Here is a 25,382-nt window from a genome sequence, read left to right on the forward strand (position 1 = left end):
GTTTGTCGTCAATCATTCGAATCATCAAACAGTCTTAATTATCGACATTAGGACATGACAGAGTTATGAGACTCAGTCTGCGAGGCAGATATTAAACTGCTGTCAGGCGATGATGAAGCTCTGCTTTGCTCGGTGCGTTTGGATGATCTGCGCGCATGAAGAGTGTCCTTCTATGGTGAAGCTCTCAGATAAGGCGGAGATAAAGAAGCGCGGTTACTGCTTAGTCCGCCTCTCTAGAAGAGCCACTGTTTAGACAGTAGTGCACGGTAGAGAATCTGAGGAATGACGGAACAAACATACCAAAAATGAGAAATATCTATCTATCTATCTATCTATCTATCTATCTATCTATCTATCTATCTATCTATCTATCTATCTATCTATCTATCTATCTGTCTATCTGTCTGTCTGTCTGTCTGTCTGTCTGTCTGTCTGTCTGTCTGTCTGTCTGCCTGCCTGCCTGCCTGCCTGCCTGCCTGTCTGTCTGTCTGTCTGTCTATCTATCTATCTATCTATCTATCTATCTATCTATCTATCTATCTATCTATCTATCTATCTATCTATCTATCTATCTATCTATCTATCTATCTAATTCCCTACTGAAAAAACAGCTTAAACCAGCCAAGGCTGGTTGGCTGGTTGGCCAGCCTGGTTTTAGAGGGGTTTTGGCCATTTCCAGGCTGGTTTCCAGCCATTTCCCAACCAAAACCAGCTATGTACAGTTTAAACCAGGCTGGTAAAGCTGGTTTTAGCTGGTCATTTTCCAGCCTGACCAGCTAAGACAAGGCTGGAAATGGCCAAAACCCCTCTAAAACCAGGCTGGTCAACCAGCTAAAACCAGCCAATCAGCCTAGGCTGGTTTAAGCTGTTTTTTTTCCAGCTGGGTTATCTCTATATCTTTAATTGAAATGTTCTTGCTTTTGTAGCATGGACATTAAATCCCTTACATTCTTGTAAATAGGATTTGGTTTTTCAATTTATAAAATGGACTATCATAGCCTTGAATTGTTTTGTTGGGTAATTTGTTTATATTATTTTTATTTTACCATAGCGACTATTGAATTACCAAAGCAGATTAACTAAAAGAAAAAGGATTCAAAAAGTACTGGGCAGTACAATATAAATTAAAACAACCATCAGTGGTGACAGGTGACCTTGGTATAAATGGGATAATCCACAGCTTACTGTGCATTATATGATTTGAACGCACTCCATGAAGGCAATCATTCTCCACTGTGCATTAAAATCATTTATGCTACATAATATTAGCCTTGATGAACATCTTAAACATGTACTGGTTTTAGCACATCAGTCTGGTCTGACTGGTGTGTTGCTTTGTTTGAAGTGCTACAGTAAATCCATCCTTCTGTCTGCACTGCAAAAAGGTAGCCTTAAATTTTTAAGTTGAATCAAATTAAGCTTATGACTCCATTGAGCTTATATTATGTTAAACTGACTTACAACAGCTTGTGTAACTTATAAAATTAAGTTAGACCACGATTAACTTAGTTTAATAAGTTTCAATGACATAAAAACATATTCTGTCAGGACTTATTGATCATAATTTTTTACAGTGTGGGAACCTAGCAATATTACAAAATCTCATACAATACTTTGCTTATCCTTTGTTTTTGTTGTTGTCATTTCCAGAAATCATTGTCATTATAATTTATAGTAATTGCAGAATGTGTCTGACCATACTATATTTTAAAATAATGCACAATGTCTACAACAAGCTGGGTTTTTAAAGGTATAGTTTACAAAAAAAGAAAAATTCTGTGGTCATTTACCCTAATCACCCTTGATTGTTCCAGAGCAGTTTACTTTAACTGACTTTATAAATGTGGGCAAATGCTCACATTTGATGGCATTTGACACATTAGAGAGGGGTTTTATTCATGGATGAATCTTAATTTTCACAGTAAAGGGCAGATGACAGACAGTGCTTGTACTATGGCGTCGTTCGGGTGAGTGGTTTGCTGATATCAACTTTGTGAACTAAGTAGCCCATAATGGTGGTTGGGTTATGGTATGGGATGGTGTATGCTTTGTACAACAAACACAGCTGCAGCATTATTGATGGCATTTTGAATGGACAGAAATACAATGAGATCCTGAGGCCCATTGTTGTGCCAATGGTATTGCATGGTCCCATGTTGCAAGGAGCAGTACACAATTCCAGCAAGCTGAAAACATCCCAGTTCTTGCATTGCCAGCATACTCACTGTATGTTGTTCATATTTGGGTGACATTCATTTATTCATTTTCCTTCGGCTTAGTCCCTTTATTCATCAGAGGTCGCCACAGCAGAATGAACCACCAACTTATCCGGCATATGTTTTACACAGCAGATGCCCTTCCAGCTGCAACCCAGTACTGGGAAATATTTGGGTGACATGCTAAAATGTAACATTTACGACAGCGTGTTCCAGTTTCTGCCAATATTCACCTAACCACTGAAGGAGTGGGCTGCAGGCAACAATTAACAACCTGATCAACGCTATGCAAAGAAAATGTGTTTCACTGCATGAGACAAATGGTGGTCCTCAGATTCCGGCTGGTTTTCTGATTTAGACAAATGTTTGTGTGTCAACAATATTTGAGAACAATATAGGCCTAACCTTAAACGATCGCAAACGTTTTGTGCATGCTTGTAAAAGTTATTTTATTGTGCAAAGTTGTTAAACAAAAATAGGTCACATTATATCAGTCTCACACACCATCTGTGGTAAAAGTTGTCTTACAAGTCTTGACAGTTTCAACTGAAAGAATCACCCACCCAGCTGACAAAACGGCTTTCCCGAAGAAACATGTAAAACCAAGAGCTGTTCTGACATGTCTAGTAATTCCTTGTAACCAGGAGTATTGTTTAACAAAGGTCTCCTTCAAATGCTGAATAACCGAATATGGAGTACAATAAATCGGCATTTTGAAGCACAAAACAGTGAACTTTCTCAGACAGACAGAAACGTAAAAAGATCAACCGGCCACTTCAGTTAAACACAGAAACAAAAGGAGAAAGTTGAAGTTTATCTTTAGCCGCACAGAGTGAAACAGTTCCTGTTTTCATATCACACTTGGCATTTCTGTATCCCATTTTAAAAACTAAACCGATTAAGTCTGTTACAAACCGCTTGTGTCAGTTTATCTTGTCAAAATAACAGATGGAGGCTAATAACACTTATGTAACACTTCATCGTATCATTGGGACACGGGGTTTACAATTGTTTCCGATGAATAATGGGACAGTATGGAAACACGTAAATGCCAGTAAACCATTCTGAGGAATAACAACTGTAAGTATTCTGCAAGGGAAGCGATACGTTTTCTGCTGAACACTAAACGTTACCTGCCCCTGCATGCCCATCACACGTCCTTACACAGTCTATGGTCCTTACATCATGTTGTGTTTCTTCATTGTATGCCTAATAAGTTCCTTCGTTCAAAATACAAATAACTGATCAACATATCAATACAATCTTGTGAGTTTAAAAAACCACAATGGCTCCTAGTTTAAATTAAATTAATTGTATTAAATGAATTTATCTTGACTTGACTACAATATTTTTGTACAATACTGCTCCCTAGCGAGAAAAGGAGGAAGCTACGCAAAATGCCAATTGGACATACTATTATAGAGATTTATTTTTTTCAACATGTAAGTCAAGCCCGTATCCAGCCTGGTGAAATGGGTGGTTCCTTTTTCTCAAAAAGTGGACTTTTTTGCAGTTATTCGCCTCATTTTCTATTTAACCATAAGGTAAAAATTTTCGTTTTATTGACATTTTAAGCACTTTTTTATCTGGATTAGCTTGTCTGATGGTCATCATAACCACACTTTTTGATGTACCAAAAATATTTACTAAAGATTTAGAATAAAGAAATATGAAAAATTATAATAAATACTAATTTATTGATAATCATATATATATTATTAGAAAAATGGTAGCCTATATTGTCATGTATTACACTGTAAAACCAGATAAGATAACTCAAACCGTTTGAGGAAACCAATGGCAAACCGTTTGAGTTTTGAAACCAAATGGTTTAAGTCAGGGGCATAACTTAAATGACTTGAGTCCAAACAACTCAGTTGGGTTGAGGAAACCAATTGAGGCAAATGGTTTAAGATGACTGAACTCAAATAAATAAAGTTAGTCAACTTAAATGGTTTGCAGCAGTTTCCTCAAACCATTTGAGTAGCTATACAGTTGTTATAGGGAGATAACAAACTGGCCAACACATTCAACTTTCCTCAGTCAGAATTTGGCCATTCAAACAATACAAAATTAAAACATAATAATAGTAATAATAGAGCTTCATGTTTTTTCTAGCTTCTCTTATAAAAAAAAAGGTACATTTGATAATTTATGGATGACAACAACAACCTTAAAATGTACTTTAAAATGGGTTGCTTTTGGTGCTTCACAAGTTTTCATTGGTCATTTTTAAAAATTAAAAAGTCCCTTACAATTTATAAACGAAATTGTATGATATGGGAGTTGTTCTCTCAATTCAAATGGCTTAATTTATTAACTGGATTAAATAGGCTATGATTTAATAATTCAGTGAAAGAGCAAAAGTGTAGATTTAATGCATTGTTGTAGGCTACTTCTTGTTGATGCACAAACAATATAGCCTAAGTCATAAAACAAGTGTCGTGCTTAACTGTCAATCTAATTTAGAACAAATCTGACACTGACGCTGAATTAGAGAATCTACAAATGAATGACACTCACGTGTTTGTGAATCTCGAAGTAGAAATTACAATACTCTGCAGGGCGAGTGAAAAACTACCATTCCCAGCATCCTATGGTGGCGATGCGCATGCACGAAACACACGTCTCCTCTCAGTCAAAGTAGTGAGGTTGTAGAGGGAGTATCCTATGCAGAACATAAAGCGTAAACATTCAAACGAAAGACTGCCTGTCTGCGCTTCTGGATGGACAGGGATACACATCACTGTCCTTGTACAACGAACACCGGGTCTGTCTGGTCCACTGGAATGATTTAGACAGCGGTAGACAGGGAACAAGCTGTTCCTTTGGAGGGAGACTGACTGAGCAAGAAAGAGAGGCAGAGGAAAATCTGTGAACCCCGAAGCTGGTACATCCAGCAGGACATGGCTCACCTCCAGAACATTCGCAACCAGGTAAAGCAGACAGATGAAGATGACAGCAAAAGACCTCCAGGCGTTGTTCATACATAGACATAACTGTTATGTCGTCCTTCTTGGATGATGCTTGAACTTTGCATTAAATGTCATTGTGTTATAACGGTACTTTACAAAAAATGAGTTACGTTGGTGTTTATGTATATACATTTTGTCAAATGCTTCTATTTCTCTTAAAAGAAGTAAATAAATGTAATAATAACAATAACAACAATAAATGAATAATGTATTTTTCCCTCTTAATAGTTTTAGCATACATTATCACAATATGTGCACTAAAATGTAATGTTTGGTCAGTGATACAATTATGTATGATAGCCAGTCATTTTTTGTTGAAATTGTTGAAAATTGATATGATGGAAATCATATATATATATATATGTGTACATATACATATATATGTGTACATATATGTGTACATATATATATATATATGTACACACACACACACACACACACACACACACACACACACATATATATATATATATATATATATATATATATATATGTGTGTGTGTGTGTGTGTGTACATATACATACATATGTAAAGCTTCAGACTAGAATTCTACATGTGAAATAAACAGTGGCCATTAAATGTGGACTTTGGCCTGTCTAATTAAAACTATTGTGGTACATTTTAACAAACCAATAAAGCTAATATTTAACTAATTTTTAATAGTTTTTGTCTCCTACATTTTGCGCAAAATCCTGTTACCTCACAATACTCTCTTATAAAAAAAGACATTTTCAAACATAAATACACAAAATAACATTTTCTTAATTTAGGATGGACTTCATGCATGAAATTCAACCTTTAAAAAATCTTATCTTAGTTATTGTTAGAAAAAAATGAGCAAAGAAATATTTTGTCAAATATATGTTCATCACAACTGCAAACCAAAAGTTTTGTTAATTCTAAGAAACTTCAATGTGATTTGCAACCGTTTGCACAAGTAGGCTACACATCTTTTTAAAAACATTTGCAGCAACTCATTGACAGTGGATTACATTATTGATAATAAGTATAATCAGGGATGTGTTTGACTATTGATTAATCTTGTAAGAATGGGAATAACAGAATATGAGCATATATCAGACTAAACATGTTCTGCTAATATTTTCAAATTAGATAGAAATTATTTTTAAATTCTAGACATAACTAGTAATTATATTTTTATGAGTACTAACAGAAAACTGATTTATTATTTATATTTACACATACATATATATATATTTTAATTTAGTAATTCTAACTTTTGGTTTAAAATATCTTTGTTTTAGAACGTAATGTTTATTTTTTAACCCTGTTTTGCACATTTTATAGCATAGCCTAAATACATACATTCACTGTTTATTTTTATAAGCTTTAAATTGCACACTGTTTGAAGGAAAATAGGAAAAACACTAGGAAGGATGTGGAATTTTATTTTAAATAATAGTTTAGATTTTTTTTACTTATTTCTTAAACTACATTTGAATAATTATTATTATATTTATATTAATATTATTTATTATTAATCATATTTATATTTATTTTTTATGAATCAGCTTTATGGAAAATTAATCAGCTACCAAAATATCATCAAATCCCTGTTTAAAATATCAGTTTAATTTTATATTATAATTTATTACTTAGATATCTTATTATTATTTATTATTATTATTATTATTATTTTTATTTATTTATTTTTTTAAACAAATGTGCAAGAATTGCAAAAAGCCCATTGCAAATTAATATTAAATGGCACCTATGATGAAAATCCACTTTTGTGAGCTGTTTGGACAGAACTGTGTGTAGGCATAGTGTGTCCACTGTCATATTGGAATGATATAAACCCAACAAGTTTCGTTTTCATTTTTTTTATTATTTCCTGACGTTAAAATAGGACCCAAATCCCAGTGAGTTTGAGGCCCACCGCAACGTGACGTAGAAGTGTGGTTTTTCCTGCCTACCGAATTGATTGATAGACGCCATGTTTCTATATACACACATGTCCACAGAACATTTTTTTTTGCAAATAAACTGGGATTTATTTATTTGTTACAACTCTCTGTGATTTTATAAGTTTGATGTTTAAAACGTTTTTAAAACCGAGCTTGTTTGTAATAAAGACAGTAAAATTGCATTGTAATCCTTAACCGCTATAATCACCATGGCCACATAGTATCAGTAACACTAATATGTCTTTGTGTGTGTGTGTGTGTGTGTGTGTTTGTGTTTGTACTGCAAACGGCATTTGTGTGAGACTCATCATTTCAGAAAGGCTTAAATAAACTCCACAACAAATACATGAACTAAACTTACTAGACATTTTAGACTAATGAGCTATATTTCAGCTTCATCTGAGTCTGTCTCTGTGATGAGAAGCAGACACGGAACTGTGGGCGGGGAGAAGCAGCTCATTTGCATTTAAAGCCACAGGCTACAAAAACAGCTACAATGTATTCAGACACCAAAATGGGCAGATTCTGGAGTCTATAATAAATTATCGGATGGGTATTTTGAGCTGAAACTTTACAGACACATTTTGGAGACACTAAAGGCTAATCTTACATCTTGTAAAAGGGGAAAATAGGTGCCCTTTAAATTTAGTATGTCATATTTTTACTGTGCATCCCTAAATCGGTTACATTACATCCTCCCATCACACTTTTTGACACCACCATCATAATATAAAGGAAAAACACCAAATGGGAAGCATTATATACAGATGATTGGTAAATGATGCCGTTAACAGCTTTATGTTTTTTCCCTCCTGCTTTGTAGGTCACTATGATAACTGCAGTGCATCACGTTTTGATGAGGTTATAGAGAGTCTGACTATCTTTGACGGAAGAGTCACACCCACAACACACAGTTGTAGCGGCAGAAGAATGAACTCATGTTTCTGAGAATTTTTAGAAGGCGCGTGGCCTGTTGATCTCATTTTATGGGGCCTCCAGTGGGCAGTACTACCAAGAATAGTAAAGCTTAGGTGATTGCGCAGGGTTTTAAATAGGTGCGATAAGAGAGTAATGAATGCAGAAATGAGATGTTCAGCTGATACCAAGAAGAGCTCTTATCTCCTGAACTTTGAGTCCTCTCCTCAAAACCGTGTCACTTCCAGGTGGATTGTCAGTTTGATTCATGTTTTTGTTGTGTTCAACAAGGAAACAGAGGCTCGATGTGTTCTCCTAGAGTCCAAAAATGAAAAAATTGCTTAAAAAACTGCACAGGATTTCTGATGGTTCCATCTATAGATACTCATCTTCTCCGGATCTGTATTCCAGCGATGATTGGGTAGATGTTGATTTGTTGCTTTGGTAAAAGTGGGGCAGTCACCTGTGTGTAGAAGATAAACAGTGTTCAATGTTGTCATAGATTAATGTAAGAATTCTTTCTTGTGTTATTTTGTTTCAGAACGCACATTTGAATCCTGAGGAATACTTCACCAAGTTGGAGCGCATCGGTAAAGGCTCGTTTGGAGAGGTTTATAAAGGCATAAACAACCGCACCAAAGAGGTTGTTGCCATTAAGATCATTGACTTGGAAGAAGCAGAAGATGAGATTGAAGACATCCAGCAGGAGATCACAGTGCTCAGCCAGTGCGACAGCCCTTATGTCACCAAATACTATGGATCCTATCTGACGGTTGGTGGATATTTAATTCTTTTAGGCACTGCTTTTAAAATATCACATCATGTTATTTTTGTAGTTTTCCTGAATAATTCACCCCAAAAACACATGACTTCCTGGAAGCACTTTCCAATACCATTAAAGGGATATTTCACCCAAAAGTTCTTCAGTATTTCTTCCTTTGTGTTCAACAGAAGAGACTCAAACAGGTTTGGAGCAGTGTATGGTGAGTAAATGATGACAGATTTCATTTTTGGGTGAACTATCCCTTGATTTGAAGTATCGTATCATGAACTTAAAATTAACATTAAGATAGAAAAGACATTAAAAGTGGTAATTCCTACATATAATATGCTAATAACTAACAGTAGACTTATCATTACTTTCTAACTACTTTTAATACTAACTAATTACGAACTACTATTACTTTCTGGCTCACATGTCATTCTAAACCCACAAGGCTTTCATTTATCTTCAGAACATTTTTATGAAAGCAGAGACATTTCGGCCTCTCAGCTGAAACTCTTTTTGACCCCACAGTTGAGGAAAAACACTGCAAATGTAATCCTGTGCTTTAATACTTATAAATAATATAAAAGTTTTTAAGTGATCATTTATTTATTCTAACTTAAAAGTTATATATCAGGGTTTCCACGGGGTCTTAAAAAGTCTAAAATTTAAAAATCAAAATTTAAGGCCTTAAAAGGTCTTAAATTCGCTGTTCTTAGTCTTAAATATTTTTGCACAGGTCTAATTTTTCCGATGTCCATGTAACGCTACTTCTAATGCTCATTTAAATTCTTTTTTGTTGTTGTTGCTAAGTTTTCGTGGTGTTGTAGTTCTTTATTTCACTAGTCCAACTGTGATTTGCGGTATTACGACTTCAAATGAGATCAACATGCAATAGCGCGTATGTGACGTCAATGCTGTGTTTGCGGAGGTTCGCTTTGGGTGTGCACGACATGATTTCGGCTTGCGGAGTATGGCGTTATTTCACTGATAAATGTCGTAAGGGCAGTATTAGTCGAGAGCGCATTCATGTAATACGAGAGAGCAAATCTCTTTGCTCACGTGCCGGTTTCCTCTGTTCGTGGACAAAACTGCTCGCGAGCTCTCAAATATACGCTGCTGACGTGCAAAAACTTCTCGCGCGCATTCAAAACACTGGCTGCTCGCATGCGAATTATCTGCTCTTGCTCTGTCAGATGATGCGGACTCACAATTTTTGTGTCTTGTGTTTCCTTTTCCTTTCGTGCTTTTGCTCTCCAGAGATCCTTCTGTTAAATTGGTTATTCCAAGAATGTTGATGTGGTTTATATATTGCTACACTGTTTATTAACAATACACAAAAAAACTAAAAGGTTAAGTTAAATTCTATAATAAATACTAGTGTTTTTGAGTGTTATGTATACTGCCCATGTTTTAGGCTATTATTTACAACTTGTTAATGAATGTTTCAGCTACTGTAGTATTAAGAATAGTTAACTGATAAAATGAAATACAACGTGTAGTTTTACTACAGCAAAGTGTGGTGAATTGTAGAATAATACACCCAATATTGTAAATAAAAAATCTACAGCACTGGGTAATTTGTTTATATTACACTTGTGTTACCATAGCAACTATAGTATTACCACAACAGTGTAATTGAAGTACTTTACTGCAGTAGGCTACTGTTCAAAACACTGTACATGCCAATATAACTGTTCAGGGGCCCGGTGGAACAGCTTCTCCTCAAAATGAAGAGGATGACAGGGAAAATGTCCTCCAAAATCTCATCAACAATGTGAAAGACAGCAGAGACTAGTTCCCTTTATTTGAGTTGCCATGATAAAATGAGATTGATCGTGAGATTTATTTGAAGAGTGAATAGTACAGTAGGCTATAATTCATTATCAAGCTTTTCCCTATTTTTAATCACAGTTACATTTCTGCTTGCGTTAGTTATATTTAAATGTTTTTTATTTTATTAGTATGGTGCACCTTTTGGATGTTTAATAAATGTTTTTAAAATAAAACTATTCTCTGTGTCTTAAAGTGTTTGAAACAGGAAATATCATATACCATACAGCCAAAAATGGTATGGTTTATTAGATAAAAAATCTAATATACAAGTCTATTTTAATATTTTGGTTATTGTTAATAAATAGTGTACTAATATAAATCATATCAAAAAGCATGAAAAGGAACACAAGACACACATTGTGAGTCTGCATATAATCTCACAGAGCGAGAAAATTTGTGCCTGAGCAGTGCATATTTGAGAGCGTGAGAAAATTTGCCGGCGAGCAGCGTATTATATTTAAGAGCTCGCACGCAGTTTTGTCCACAAACAGAGGAAATCGGTGCACGAGCAAAAAGATTCGCTTGCTCGTATTACATGAATGCGTTTTTGACTTGTAATACTGCGCTCATGACATTCGTCAGTGAAATAACGCCATAGCGAAGCTCACCGAATTTTTTGCGACTCGGGTGAACAGTGTGCGTGGCGCCGCCTTTGATTAGAGTTGAATATGAAACACTTTGAAGAGATTTTGTCTGCAACAGGTACATCTGTACAAACATCTTTATGATCGGTCCATGTGTGATCATAGGGAGAACCAGATGACCAATAATTCTTGGCTAGAAACTGCAACAGCAGCGGGAAAGGAGGAACGTTTTTGTAAAAGTTTGGAAAAACCTGAGGGATAAGTTTGTTGAAACAAAATAAGAGGCCCCCCAAAAAATCTTCAATGATAGTGATGATTTTTACTTTTTACTCCGCTGTTTATCCGTCTGATTTTAATGTCTGTTTCTTTAGACCACCCCCTGTCATTTAAAAAAATATCTCAATGACAAATGCAAAGTATAACAGCCTCGTCTGTTTCGTGAGGTGCGCAATTTGGCACCAGACGAAAGTATAAATCAGACTTAAGATGTTTGTTTGTTTTTTTCTAGTTCAATGATGCATCTAACCTATCTTCAGTACTGTTCAATTTGAATACATTTATTTTACTACTAATTTTTTTATTTTGCATTTTCTTTTTATGTGTATGCGTGTTTTTGATATTACGATAAAGGTCTTAAATTGAATACTTAATGGTCTTAAAAAGGTCTTAAAAAGTCTTAAATTTGCATTATGATATCTGCAAAAAATCCTGATATATACATATAAACACATAATTCAATTCAATAGTCGCTTGATAAAAAGCAAAGTACTAAAAGTTTTTTTTTATTTAAAGCAATAAATAGAATTAATACACCCCATTAAAAATATTATTCAATACTATATAAATAATACCAAAATAAGAGTCTAAGGACAGAAGTGATGATTAAACATTGTACATTTATTATACAAATTGGTCATTTTATTTTGTGGTTTATTGTTTCTCAGGGCTCTAAATTATGGATCATCATGGAATATCTGGGAGGTGGATCTGCACTGGATCTGGTGAGTTGGTCTTTTCTTCATATTTGTTTTTTAGAGCTGTAGAAAATGGCAACATTACCTGTCCTATACTTAACATGTCTAATGTTCTTTTTTTCTTCAGCTCAGACCTGGAACTTTGGAAGAGGCGTATATTGCTACCATCCTCAGAGAAATACTGAAAGGACTCGACTACCTGCATTCAGAGAGGAAGATTCACAGAGACATCAAAGGTGAATATTTCTAACTAGCCTCTGATTTTTAAATTAAAGTTTATTCGGAATTTCCTCACCCTAAGTGGTAAACATTGACATGCATATAGCCAAACAAATACTAAGTCCAGGTTCCTACATTCATCAAAATATTTTCTTTGGTATTCATCAGAATAAAGAAACTCATACAGGTTTGGAAAAACTGAGGGAGAGTAAATAATGATTTATCAATTTGGGCAAACTTTTTATTTATGGCAAAACACCACATGTGAATTTCAGTACACGAGTTTTATAAAAATAAATGAATAAAACTAATAGTTATCGTCCTACTCACCAATTTATTATTGAGAGTTATACAAAAATGTGTATTACATGTTTTTAAATATGAAAATGAGGCATTGTTTGTATAATATGTGCTAAGCTGCATACATTTCTAGGACAAATATCTGATCATTCAATGAATCAAGTTAAAAAATATTAATAATTTACATATTGTTAGTCAAAGGTTTTTTTACAGAGGCTTTTTTTATAAATCCCTTTTTATCACTCTATAATTCAAAAAGTGTTGTGATGAGCCAGAAAAAAAATATTTATGTATACAGTTGAAGTCAGAATTATTAGCCCCCTGAATTATTAGCCCCCCTGTTTATTTTTCCCCCCAATTTCTGTTTAACGGGGAGAAGATTTTTTTTTTACAAATTTATAAACATAACAGTTGTAATAACTCATTTCTAATAACTGATTTATTTCATCTTTGCCATGATGACAGTAAATAATATTTGACTAGATATTTTTCAAGACACTTCCATACAGCTAAAGTGACATTTAAATGGCTTAACTAGGTTAATTAGGCAGGTTAGGGTAATTAGGCAAGTTATTGTATGATGATGGTTTGTTCTGTAGTGTATCGGAAAAATTAGGGGCTAATCATTTTGACCTAAAATGGTGTTTAAAAAATTAAAAACTGCTTTTATTCTAGCCAAAATAAAACAAATAAGCCTTTCTCCAGAAGACAAAATATGATCAGACATACTGTGAAAATTTCCTTGCTCTGTTAAACATCATTTGGGAAATATTTAATAAAGAAAAAAAATAAAGAAAAAAAAAAATTAACACTTAAAGATGCATTTCTTCATAAAAATTTGAAAAGCCAGATCTCAGAATTGACAGATGCATGAAAAACATGAAAATGTCTCGTGTAAAGGGCGGGACACACTAGTTTACAGTCGACTACTGGGCAGCATCGGGCTCTCAGTGAGTGTCTGTCAGTCTAGTTTGTTTGGTGTTTTTCACACGCCTCCTCTACTCAGAGAAAGTTTGCCCGATTCAGCTTGTAGATTCTGTCAGCCACCAGAGAGTGCTCTGATTGGTTGTTCAGCCACGAATCGGCTAAAACAACAGTAGATGGAAACAGCTACGAGTGCGAGAACAAAATCTGAAATGACGAAACTAATGCTGAGTTCAGTTTATTTTCATAATAGTCGCGTTACAGATGTTTTCACACTGCATGACTATCTGGGGCAGCATTCTGTCACTCGTGTGTTTACACTGCAAGATGGATCGCCGAGAGGGTTTCACACTGCATGACTTTACAATAGGAAGAATCGCCGACAACTTTGTCTGTCCAAACACACGCGAGAAGTGACATGACAACAACGCGATGTCATGTAGTAGCCTAAATTAATTAGCCTACATAATGAGAAAGAAACCTTTAGTGGGGTAGAAAAGGTATTTATTTGGTTCACCTGGGTTTTGAAGGAAATCAAAGTCAAAATCGGGGCTAAAATCATGCAGTCTGAACTCGGCTTAAGCAAACAACATGTCAAGAAGTAACACAAAAATGCTGGCTGTCAGTTTGTTGCATTTCTTAAATGTTTGGAAATTGAATTATCAAATATATTTGCATGAACAAATCCCTCTATGATTAGCGAAAAATATTGTGATAATGATCCATAAACACTGCTTTATTTATGGTTTGTATGTGTGCAGCACTAGTTCCAGTTTCCCTTTGTGGAATGACAATACAGACTACTGCCACCAGCAGATATAAAAAGATAAATGAATAATCATACAGATGCTGAATGTACGTTCTCGTTTCAGTTCGCTATTGTCTTGTTGGTGTGTTTACACGCTGGTTTTTGGTCCCGACAGTGTTTTCATTGCCACTAATTATTCGATGCCGACTTTGTCTGTCCTAGACTTAACACTAAATGTCCCTTCATGAATAACCTGTCCTCTACTTTTTTGTTGTTGTTTCCAGCGGCCAATGTGCTACTCTCTGAGCATGGAGAAGTCAAGCTGGCAGACTTTGGAGTAGCCGGTCAATTAACAGACACGCAGATCAAGAGAAACACTTTTGTAGGAACTCCATTCTGGATGGCACCAGAGGTCATCAAACAGTCCGCTTACGACTTCAAGGTACAAGCACTTCCTTGTCCCACCTGTCATTGAGCTCACAGGTATCATGTTTAAGTCCAATACATGAACATCTGTTGACTAGTGAAGGCCGCTTCTGTCGTGCTCAATTAAATATTCAGAGACAGACAGATGGCACAAGTACTGACCCCCCGTTTGATACTTTTTTCTTCTCCTCCTCTCTCTCAGGCTGACATCTGGTCATTGGGCATCACTGCTATCGAGCTGGCCAAAGGAGAACCACCAAATGCTGAACTTCACCCCATGAGGGTCCTGTTCCTCATCCCCAAAAATAACCCCCCCACGCTGGAGGGCTCCTACAGCAAAGCATTTAAGGACTTTGTTGAAGCTTGTCTCAATAAAGAGCCACGATTTGTTAGTATCATTTTATTTTTTATCTTATTAATTACAAGAATTGGGCTGTGGGGTTGGCTAATATGTGTGTTTACTATTCCTTGGTTCATGCCGACAACACAGATACCAATTATGCCGTAATCTGCCCGCCATTTTAATTTTGTTCAAACCATTTTTTTTACTCCTCCGAGACTGTTGGTCCAAATTTTCACTAGATTTGACTTGGATCAACAGACCATGTAGACCAAAAGTTATGGCAGTCATGTCGATAGACAAAACTATTGTCATTTAGCATATGCGCAAACTTGACGTAATGCTGCCAGATGACATTACAGGCTGAATCACTGCAACGGTTTGAAGTATTGAAACTAAACATGATGTGTGTGATCTAGATCTGACATTGACCAAACTACGTCAGTTTGAGCCACCTTCTGGGTAAAATTGACAATTAAATTCTATCAATAGAAATTATACCACATTTGTCAAATGACTTTTGAATAGTTTTGTCTATTGTCATGAGACTGGTCTTGCAGATTCCTGGTATCATACAGAGAACATTGATATAATTTATTCCCTAATTGACACGACTTCCTGTCCACCATCTTGAATTAGTTTGAAAATCTGATGTTTTGTATTATTCATAGATCGTTAGCCCAATTTCTACCAAATTTTGCTCAGACCATGCTGCCAAAAAGTTATAGAATTTTCCAGTTGCCATGATTGTTTATGATGTGGCCGCGGGACTGCTTGGCCCCGATAATTGCTGCTTGCAGCTATATTCATTTAAATATACTATTGAAGTCAGAATTATTATCCCCCCTGAATTATTAGTCCCCATTTATTTTTTCCCCCAAATCTGTTTAACGGAGAGAAGATTTCTTCAACACATTTCTAAACATAATAGTTTTAATAACTCATTTCTAATAACTGCTTTCATTATCTTTGCCATGATGACAGTAAACAATATTTGACTAGATATTTTTCAAGACACTTCTATACAGCTTAAAGTGACATTTAAAGGCTTAACTAGGTTAATTAGTTTAACTAGGCAGGTTAGGGTAATTAGGCAAGTTATTGTATAATGATCGTTTGTTCTGTAGACTATTGAAAAAAAGTCTAGCTTAAAGGGGCTAATAATTTTGACCTTAAAATAGTGTTAAAAAATTAATAACTGCATTTATTCTAGTCGAAATAAAACACATAAAACTTTCTCTAGAAGAAAAAATATTATCAGACATACTGTGAAAGTTAAAAATTATTTGGGAAATATTTGAAAAAAAATTACGAATGGGAGACCAGCCGCGTTCAATCAAATCACCTGCTCTTCTCAAAATTAGTTTGTGAAACTTCACATAATCTTTAGTTTTTATTTAACTTTTGTATTCGGTTTGAACTTTGTGTCCTTAATGTTAATTCACATTTACATTTGTCTACTATCTTTCAGACATTACTTTTCTTTTTTCTGATATGCTGTTTTCATCCAACAGAGACCGACAGCCAAAGAGCTGCTGAAACATAAGTTCATCACCCGCTACACCAAGAAGACGTCTTACCTGTCAGAGCTGATCGATCGATACCGCCGCTGGAAATCAGAGGGCCATGGGGAGGAGTCCAGCTCTGATGATTCTGACATGTATGTGTTTGATCCTCATTTCTACCTGAGCAATCAGAAAAAGGACATCTGTGAAAATGTGGTCAGTTTACTCTGTGTGTTTGGCTCAGGGATGGAGAAGGGGACGACCGGGATCAGGGGCCCATGTGGACTTTCCCCACTGTTCGGCCTTCTTCCATTAACAAGCTAAACAGAGGCCTCAGCCATTTAGACAACAAGGTAAAAATGTGTTCAGATGTACAGTAGATTAATTGAATTAATAAATGAATCATGAGATTTGTAAATGAAGGGGGAAAAGTCATCAAAAGTTATAGGATGCATTTACTCACAGCACATATATTTTGTAGAATTGCAACAGAAGATTATTACATTTATTACACTTATTTAAAGTCATATTCCAGGTAACAGAGCTGTGTTTTTATTTTAATTAACAGACATCAGATGTTATGAAAAGGCAACCGAAGTCATCATCTCTGACATCGTTCATCACACCAATATTCAGAGAGGTAAACAATTCAGAAATTCACATGCATGTCTGCAAACCTCCATCAATGAACACCCGCTGTAGCGTCAGGTTTGGACACGTGGATCAGCAGTCTGGTTTGTTGTGTTTGCAGTTGAAGGAGAAGCGGCGAGTCGGAGGGAACGGTGTTTGTGCGGTGGAGGAGCTGGAAAACGCCTTCAGCCTCGCAGAAGAGTCCAGTCCCGGAATCTCTGACCGGCTGCTCAATCACGTCATGGAGAGAGTCTGCAGGTAAACAGATCTTCAATACTACACTGCATTCAGTCTCATATGTGCTCCTGTACATACTAGGGATGTCAAATTTGCATACTTACACCAAAAAAAAGTACATACTTTTTAGTGTTTAACAGAAGAGAATGCAAGCTTTCGGACTACTTAACCATCTCATACGTCACCATTCTGTTGCTTACAGTAGTTACATGACCTGTCAATCATCTTGTCACATCATCCACATTCCTTTCATGTTTAATTTCTTACCATATTGGTAATGCAGCAGGTCAATCTGCTATTGCAGAGAAAACTCCTCAGATAATTGCATAAATATGCAATCCAAGTTATTAATCAGTAATTTCAAAGTTCAACATTGCTGTTGCCGATGAAATATTAGGCGGAAAACGTGAAGTACATTCGTTAGACATTAATTAACATTAATTCAGACATCTTTTCCATAGACTCTCCATTTAACCATCTGTCTAGCGTATCCGCCATGTTTGTAGTTTGTTAACACTTTTTAACCCATATTTGTAGTTCTAATTGAACTCGCATCTAGCATGCAATGTATTGTAAGCAATATTAACGTTTACAGTATAGTCGATCCTCTGGAATTGAAAACGTTGGAATATTCAATTCAACATACTATTGTTTGAGATATGCTTATTCTTTTTTATTTTTATTTTTTTATTTAGCGTAGCAGCATAACCAATGCAATATTTCAGCTTAATATGGGATACGTTTTTCACTGTCAATCATTTTTTTTCAATATAATATAGAAAGTAACAAAACACAATGTAAAAATTTAAATAAACAAAGTAAATAATAAAAATGACAAAATAATAATGTAAACAATATTAATAACAAAATTTACACAATTCAGAGAGGGTCAAATATACACCTAATATTCAAACTCTGTATTCTCAAGTCTGTATTCTGTGTCGGAAGTGTCCATTGGTTATACCAGTGGTGCCCAGACACTGTCCTGGAGGGCCGATGTCCTGCAGAGTTTAGCTCTAACTTCTCTAAACACACCTGTCTGGAAGTTTCTAGTATACCTAATTAGAGTTTGATTAGGTGGTCCAGGTGTGTTTAATTGTGGTTAAAGCTGAAATCTGCAGGACGCCTGCCCTCGAGGACCGAGTTTGGGCACCCTTGAGTTATACCCCTTGAAGTGTCCTGTTTTGGGGACTTGTGTGTGTGAAGTTTTCTTACTTCATACTTTCTTACTTCACAAATACCCTTCGGAGGGCAATAAATATCACATTTGGAACACAACATTTATCACCAGCTTGACAGAATTTACAAATGATACTCAAAACCCAAGCATCTTCACCTAAAGAAAGCTGTTCTTACTGTAAATAAAATAATTAATGATTGAAAAAATAATTGAATAGATAAATGAATTGATGTTCGATAAACCTCTGGCATCCCTAGTCCACACGTGATCTAATATGTCATTTTCTGACTATGCCAGCTTTTCAGGTCATGCAGATTCTATGCTATAGGATGTTGAACTGCATGCTGCACTGAATCCTGCGCAGGAGTGAACTTTGGAGACTTGTGTGTCTCAATCCTGCAGGTTTACGCTCAAAGGAAACAGCTTGCCTTTAAAACGCTGAGGTTTCTCTGACCAGCCTGATGGACAGACTCTCCTGATGCCCCCATGAGCTGGTCCCCAGCGTCCACCTGCTGAAGACCAACCAGTCTGTCCATCACTGCTTGTATGATGAGATGATTTTACAAGTTTTCTTTGTAGAATTTTGAATGAAATGTAAAATATGAAACGACTGAAATGTAATATATGATGCCAATGAAATGTAAAATATAAACTGACAAACAGTGTATGTGCATTTGGTTAAATGACAGTGCATTTAACTATAAATTAAATAAACTGGTGAACAAAGCAAATGTTGATTATTTGTGCATTGTAATTTAAAATACAGTTTGTAAAGGGAAAGCAGAAAAGAATTTAAAAGGGTTAGTTCACACAAAAATGTAAATTTTTTACTTATGTCATTCTCACCCGCTTTGAATGTTATCACTCGATTAAATTGGTTATCAACTGATAGATACTGGTAGGCTCAGAGGGCTGTTATCATCCATCCACATTGTTAATCAGCTATACTAATAGAGAAGACTCCAGATCCAGATCTGTTTTTACATTACTGTTACGGTTAGGTTTAGGGTTGTGGTAGGTATAGACATTAATAAAATACAATAAATGGGAATTTTAATAAACAGTTCTTGTGGTCAATCAGCTATACTAATAGAGAAGACTCCAGATCCAGATCTGTTTTACATCACTGTGAGGGTTGGGGTAGGGGTAGACGTTAATGAAATACAATAAATGGGAAATTTATTAAATAACATAAATAATTCTTGTGGTTAATCAACTATACTAATAGAGAAGACTCCAGATCTGTTTTTACATTACTCTAACGGTTGGGGTAGACGTTAATGAAATACAATAAATGGGAAATTTAATAAATAATTCTCGTTAACTTCTGGCCACAGCTGTGTGTGATCTATATCTGATTAACCATGTGGATGCATGATAACAGCCTTCTGAGCCTACCAGTAGGCACAGAAGGCTCCTACTGGCCCATATCTATTAGCTAATTACCACTGATAAAGCCAATTCAATCGGGTGATAACATTCGAATAGGCTGTTATTCTCAGCTTAAGGCTTTTGTTCGTCTTTGAAACAAAGATATGCTCAATGAAATCTGAGGAATTTCAAACCCAGGCTCATTGTAAACACATGCCTCAGACTACATGTTTGCAAAGTGTAAAATACGTTACTCCGGATGTTTTATTACATGTTTCAGATGACAAATCCACTAGAGGGCGTTGTCTACATTTTAGCGCATTTGAAAAGCGTTACTTAGGGTGCATTTTGTTTTATGTTTTAGATAACCAACCAATGCTTAATCAAATGTAAGAGAAAGTGCACTGCCATCATGTAGTTTTACCTTGATTTCACAATACTTTTATCTCTTTTGTGAAACTTTGCTTCACTGCACTTGAACCAGAGAGATCTGAATCACAAGTAAAACAATGTCCAAGTAAGCTACCAATCAAACTGACCACACTTGAAAAGTTGTCTATATGTAGATAGACAGGTGAGGCAAATGTTTTTGATTACAAATGATAGACACTGTTAAGTTGTTTTGTGGTATTTATTTGGTGTTGTGGGAAGAACTACATGAAAATAATCCTTTTTTGTTGATGACATGTCTGTATATATCATTAGTGTGAAAAGGAGCAAAAGTTGTTGGTGTTTTACTGCTCTAAAGTATTTATTTTACCTAGAAACTGCAGTCAAATGTTGAAATACATTGATGCAGTTTACAAAAATGTAGGCTGAAACGCACATTTCCAAAGATTATAAAGATAGTGTACATGTAATTGAAGAGACTTAATGTAATTAAATCTCTAACAGGCTTTGCTTCAAATGAGAATCGATAACGTTTATTTTTCTAGTCTGTTTGCTGCAGTTGTGCTTACCCAATTTGATGTGCTGTGTTGATCAGTTTATAAAGATTTTATATTAATCTATTATATATAGATTTTTTATATATATAAAATTTAAATACACTACCTGACAAAAGTTGTCATCGATCCCAATTGTAAAAACAACAAATAATAACTTGACTTCTAGTGGCAGAAGGTAGATGTTTCCGATGAATCATCTGTTGAACTGCATCCCAATCATCACAAATACAGCAGAAGACCTACTGGAACCTGCATGGACCCAAGATTCTCATCGAAATCCGTCAAGTTTGGTGTAGGAAAAATCATGGTTTGGGGTTACATTCAGTATGGAGGCGTGCGAGAGATCTGCAGAGTGGATGGCAACATCAACAGCCTGAGGTATCAAGACATTTGTGCCGCCATTACATTACAAACCACAGAAGAGGGCAAATTCTTCAGCAGGATAGCACTCCTTCTCATACTTCAGCCTCCACATCAAAGTTCCTGAAAGCAAAGAAGGTCAAGCTGCTCCAGCATTGGCCAGCCCAGTCACCAGACGATTTCTTTGCCGTTCCAGATGACTTTATTAATAAGTTATTTGAGTCATTGCAGATATGGATGGATGGATCAGAATCAGAAATCAGAAAGAGCTTTATTGCCAGGTATGTTCACACATACGAGGAATTTGTTTTCGTGACAGAGCTTCTACAGTGCAACAGGATTACAGAGACAGGACAAAAAACAGATAATAAATATATTTTTTTAAAGATAGAAGTAAGTAGTGAGTGCAAATATACAGATTGACAAGTGTATGTACATGTTTATTACTATATACAACGTTATATGTGCAGCTGTTATGTGCAAATTGGCATGTAAAGTGTGTTGTTAAATAAGTGTATATGTGTATAAAGTGTATGGCAAGTAGTGATGTTGGTTCCGCAATTATTATCATCATCAAGTGTTCATGAGATGGATTGCCTGAGGGAAGAAACTGTTTCTGTGTCGGGCTGTTCTGGTGCGCAGTGCTCTGTAGCGTCGACCAGAAGGTAAAAGTTCAAAGAGGCAGTGTGCTGGGTGTGAGGGGTCCAGAGTGATTTTGGCAGCCCTTCTGCTCGCTCTGGATAAGTACAGTTCTTGGGGAGTAGGAAGGGTTGTACCAGTGATTCGCTCAGCAGTCCGAACTATTCGACGTAGTCTTTGGAGGTCGTATTTAGTAGCTGAGCTAAACCAGACAGTTATTGATGTGCAGATGACTGATTCAATGATGGAGGTGTAGAACTGTTTCAGCAGCTCCTTTGGGAGGTTAAACTTCCTCAGCTGACGAAGAAAGTACATCCTCTGTTGAGCTTTTTTGACAATGGAGTCAATGTGAGTGTCCCACTTCAGGTCCTTAGAGATGGTGGTGCCCAGGAACTTGAATGACTCCACTGCTGCCACAATGCTGTCCATGATGCTCAGTGGGGGGAGAGCAGGGGGGTTTCTCCTGAAGTCCACTATCATCTCCACTGTTTTGAGCGTGTTGAGCTCCAGGTTGTTGTTACTGCACCAGACAGCCAACTCCTTAACCTCCTGTCTGTAGGCAGACTCGTCACCGTCCTGAATGAGGCCGATAAGTGTGGTGTCGTCTGCAAACTTCAAGAGCTTCACAGAGGAGTCTTTTGATGTGCAGTCATTCGTGTACAGGGAGAAGAGCAGTGGGGAGAGGACACACCCCTGGGGGGCACCAGTGCTGATTGTGCGGATGCTAGATGAGAATTTTCCCAGCTTCACCAGCTGCTGCCTGTCCGTTAGGAAGCTGTTGATCCAATGACAGACAGAGGTGGGCACAGAGAGCTGAGTTAATTTGGGCAGGAGAAGTTTTGGGATGATAGTGTTAAACGCCGAGCTGAAGTCAACAAACAACATCCTGACATAGGTCCCTGGTCTGTCTAGGTGTTGCAGAGCATAATGCAGTCCCATGTTAACCGCATCATCCACAGACCTGTTTGCTCTGTAGGCAAACTGAAGAGAGTCCAGTGAGGGTTCAGTGATGTCCTTCAGGTGAGCCAGCATCAGTTTTTCAAAGGACTTCATGACCACAGATGTTAGTGCCACCGGTCTGTAGTCATTTAGTCCTGTAAGTTTGGGTTTCTTTGGGATGGGGATGATGGTAGAGCGTTTGAGGCAGGAGGGCACTTCACACAGCTCCAGTGATCTGTTGAAGATCAGGGTGAAGATGGGGGCCAGTTGGTCAGCACAGGATTTTAAACAGGCTGGTGTTATAAAATCTGGGCCTGGAGCTTTTTTCCTCTTCTGTTTCCGGAAGACCTGGCACACCTCCTCTTCACTGAACTGTAGGGCAGGTATGAGGGAGGCGGGGGATGGTGGTGTTAATGGTGGCGTGAAGAGCAGTTCAGAGTGGGTGTGGGGGGGTTTTCTCAAACCGGCAGTAAAACTCATTCAGGTCGTTTGCAAGTCGTTCATTGTCTACAGTGCTGGGGGATGGTGTCTTGTAGTTTGTGATGTTTTTCAAACTTTTCCACACAGATGCTGAGTCGCTGGAAGAGAACTGACTCCTTAGTTTCTCAGAATAGTTCCTTTTTGCGACTCTGATCTCCTTTTCCAGTGTGTATTTGGCCTGTTTATACAAGGCCCTATCCCCATTTCTGTAAGCAACCTCCTTGGCCTGACGTAGCTGTCTGAGTTTTACAGTGAACCATGGTTTGTCATTATTGTATGCGAGTTGAGTCCTGGTAGGAATGCACACGTCTTCACAGAAACTGATATAAGATGTTACAGTCTCTGTGAGCTCATCCAGATCGTTTGCAGCAGCTTCAAAAACACTCCAGTCAGTGAGGTCGAAACAGGCTTGTAGATCTCGCTCTGTTTAGTCCATCTTTTCACAGATCTTAATACAGGTTTGGCTGTTTTCAGTTTCTGCCTGTAGGTTGGAATGAGATGAATCAAACAATGGTCAGAGTGTCCCAAAGCTGCTCGTTGGACGGAGCGGTATGCATCCTTTATTGTAGTATAACAGTGATCCAGTATATTTCTGTCTCTTGTGGGACATGTAACATGCTGTCTATATTTTGGCAGTTCACGGGACAGTTTTGCTTTGTTAAAGTCCCCGAGAATGATTAAAGCAGAGTCCGGGTGTTGTTGCTCTAACACCGTGATCTGATCAGCTAGTTTCTGTATCGCCAGACTCGCGTGCGCGAGCGGAGGAATGTAAACACTGACGAGGATGAACGAGCAGAACTCGCGCGGGGAGTAAAAAGGCTTACAGTTAATAAACAGTGCTTCGAGATCTGGACAGCACATCTTCTTTAAAACTGTTACATCTGTACACCACCTTTCATTGATGTAAAAGCACGTCCCGCCACCGCGTGATTTCCGCGTTGATTCTTCGTCGCGATCCGCTCTGAACAGCTGATAGCCCGGTAGGTGAAGCGCGTTGTCCGGTATGGTGTCGTTCAGCCAGGTTTCCGTGAAACACAGAGCAGCTGAATGCAGAAAATCCCTGTTTGTCTGAGAGAGCAGAATGAGTTCGTCTATTTTGTTGGGTAGAGAGCGGAGATTTGCTAGATGAATGCTAGGCAGCGCGGTCCGAAATCCGCGCTGTCTGAGTTTCACAAGCGCGCCTGCACGCTTTCCTCGTCTGCGCGCTTGAAAGCGTTTGAGCAGCACCGCGGCTCCTCCGACTACGATGTCCAACAGAACATCAGATAAATCCAGGTATGGAAAAATATTCGGTGGTGTATGTGCCCGAATGTCCAACAATTCGTCTCTGGTGAAACTAATTGTAGGAAAATGACTCGAGACAGGACAAACAAACAAAAACACAAACACTACTGCAGAGCACGACACGGAGGCTGCCATCGTCATCGGCGCCATCTTGGATTATCTATGGATGGATGCAGTCCTCCAAGCTCATCGGAGTCATACACAATAATCGTTCTTTTCCACTGCAATTTATATTCTACAGTATATTCTATACTGTACATTATTTCTGTTAAGTGACAAGACTTTTATCTAAGCAAAGACCGACTTTTATAATGCATATAAAACACTTCTGATACCAAATGATCAACTAGAAGTAAATTTTTTGTTGTTCCTAAAACTTGAAGAAGCGACTTTTGTCAGGTAGTGTATAAAATGTAATTATTATTTTATATAAAAATTTTTAAATATATAATATAGCATTTTAAGATTGTTTATTTTTATATTATTTGTATTTCAAATAATTTTTTTACATTTTCATTAGTAATTTTTTATGTGTTCTCTCTTGTATCTCTGTTTTATCTTATATAGATTTCTATTAGTTTTTTTATTTCAGTTTTAGTGATGTTAGTATTTCAATTAAAGCGGTTAGCAGCATTTCAAAGTATACAATAAACATTTA

The 25,382-nt window shown here is 36.8% G+C and overlaps 2 protein-coding genes across 6 annotated transcripts in view; one reads left to right on the forward strand and one right to left on the reverse strand.

The window, feature by feature from the left end:
• boka (BCL2 family apoptosis regulator BOK a) overlaps positions 1–215 on the reverse strand; it is a 27,233-nt gene extending 27,018 nt beyond the window's left edge. The window contains exon 1 of one of the 2 annotated variants that reach the window (XM_056459959.1): positions 1–215. This exon is cut by the window's left edge and continues 463 nt beyond it. The gene's annotated coding sequence lies outside the window, so the exon portion shown is untranslated. The other variant, XM_056459960.1, reaches the window with a different exon arrangement.
• A 4,640-nt stretch (positions 216–4,855) lies between these two features.
• stk25a (serine/threonine kinase 25a) lies at positions 4,856–19,435 on the forward strand. Of its 4 annotated transcripts, none has more exons than XM_056459965.1 (11): positions 4,856–5,152; positions 8,577–8,807; positions 12,166–12,222; positions 12,323–12,431; positions 14,671–14,828; positions 15,015–15,200; positions 16,667–16,812; positions 16,902–17,010; positions 17,226–17,297; positions 17,409–17,545; positions 19,002–19,435. In XM_056459965.1, exons 1-11 carry the CDS (start codon positions 5,123–5,125, stop codon positions 19,030–19,032), a joined length of 1,266 nt encoding a protein of 421 aa, XP_056315940.1. In that variant the 5' UTR covers positions 4,856–5,122; the 3' UTR covers positions 19,033–19,435. The 4 variants fall into 4 exon arrangements, with proteins under 4 accessions (XP_056315940.1, XP_056315939.1, XP_056315938.1 ...); XM_056459964.1 differs by having other exon boundaries at positions 19,107–19,435; XM_056459963.1 differs by lacking the exon at positions 4,856–5,152 and adding an exon at positions 8,287–8,456.
• The last annotated feature ends 5,947 nt before the right edge of the window (positions 19,436–25,382 follow it).

The sequence above is a fragment of the Danio aesculapii genome, chromosome 6, assembly GCF_903798145.1.
Source record: "Danio aesculapii chromosome 6, fDanAes4.1, whole genome shotgun sequence".
In the NCBI taxonomy this organism is placed as follows: Eukaryota; Metazoa; Chordata; class Actinopteri; order Cypriniformes; family Danionidae; genus Danio; species Danio aesculapii.

Coding starts and splice junctions, on each gene's coding strand:
- stk25a (XM_056459961.1), top strand. CDS start 8,364: ATGAAAAAATTGCTTAAAAAACTGCACAGGATTTCTGATGGTTCCATC. Junction 8,457..8,576: donor TGTATTCCAGCGATGATTGG/GTAGATGTTGAT, acceptor ATTTTGTTTCAG/AACGCACATTTGAATCCTGA. Junction 8,808..12,165: donor ACTATGGATCCTATCTGACG/GTTGGTGGATAT, acceptor ATTGTTTCTCAG/GGCTCTAAATTATGGATCAT.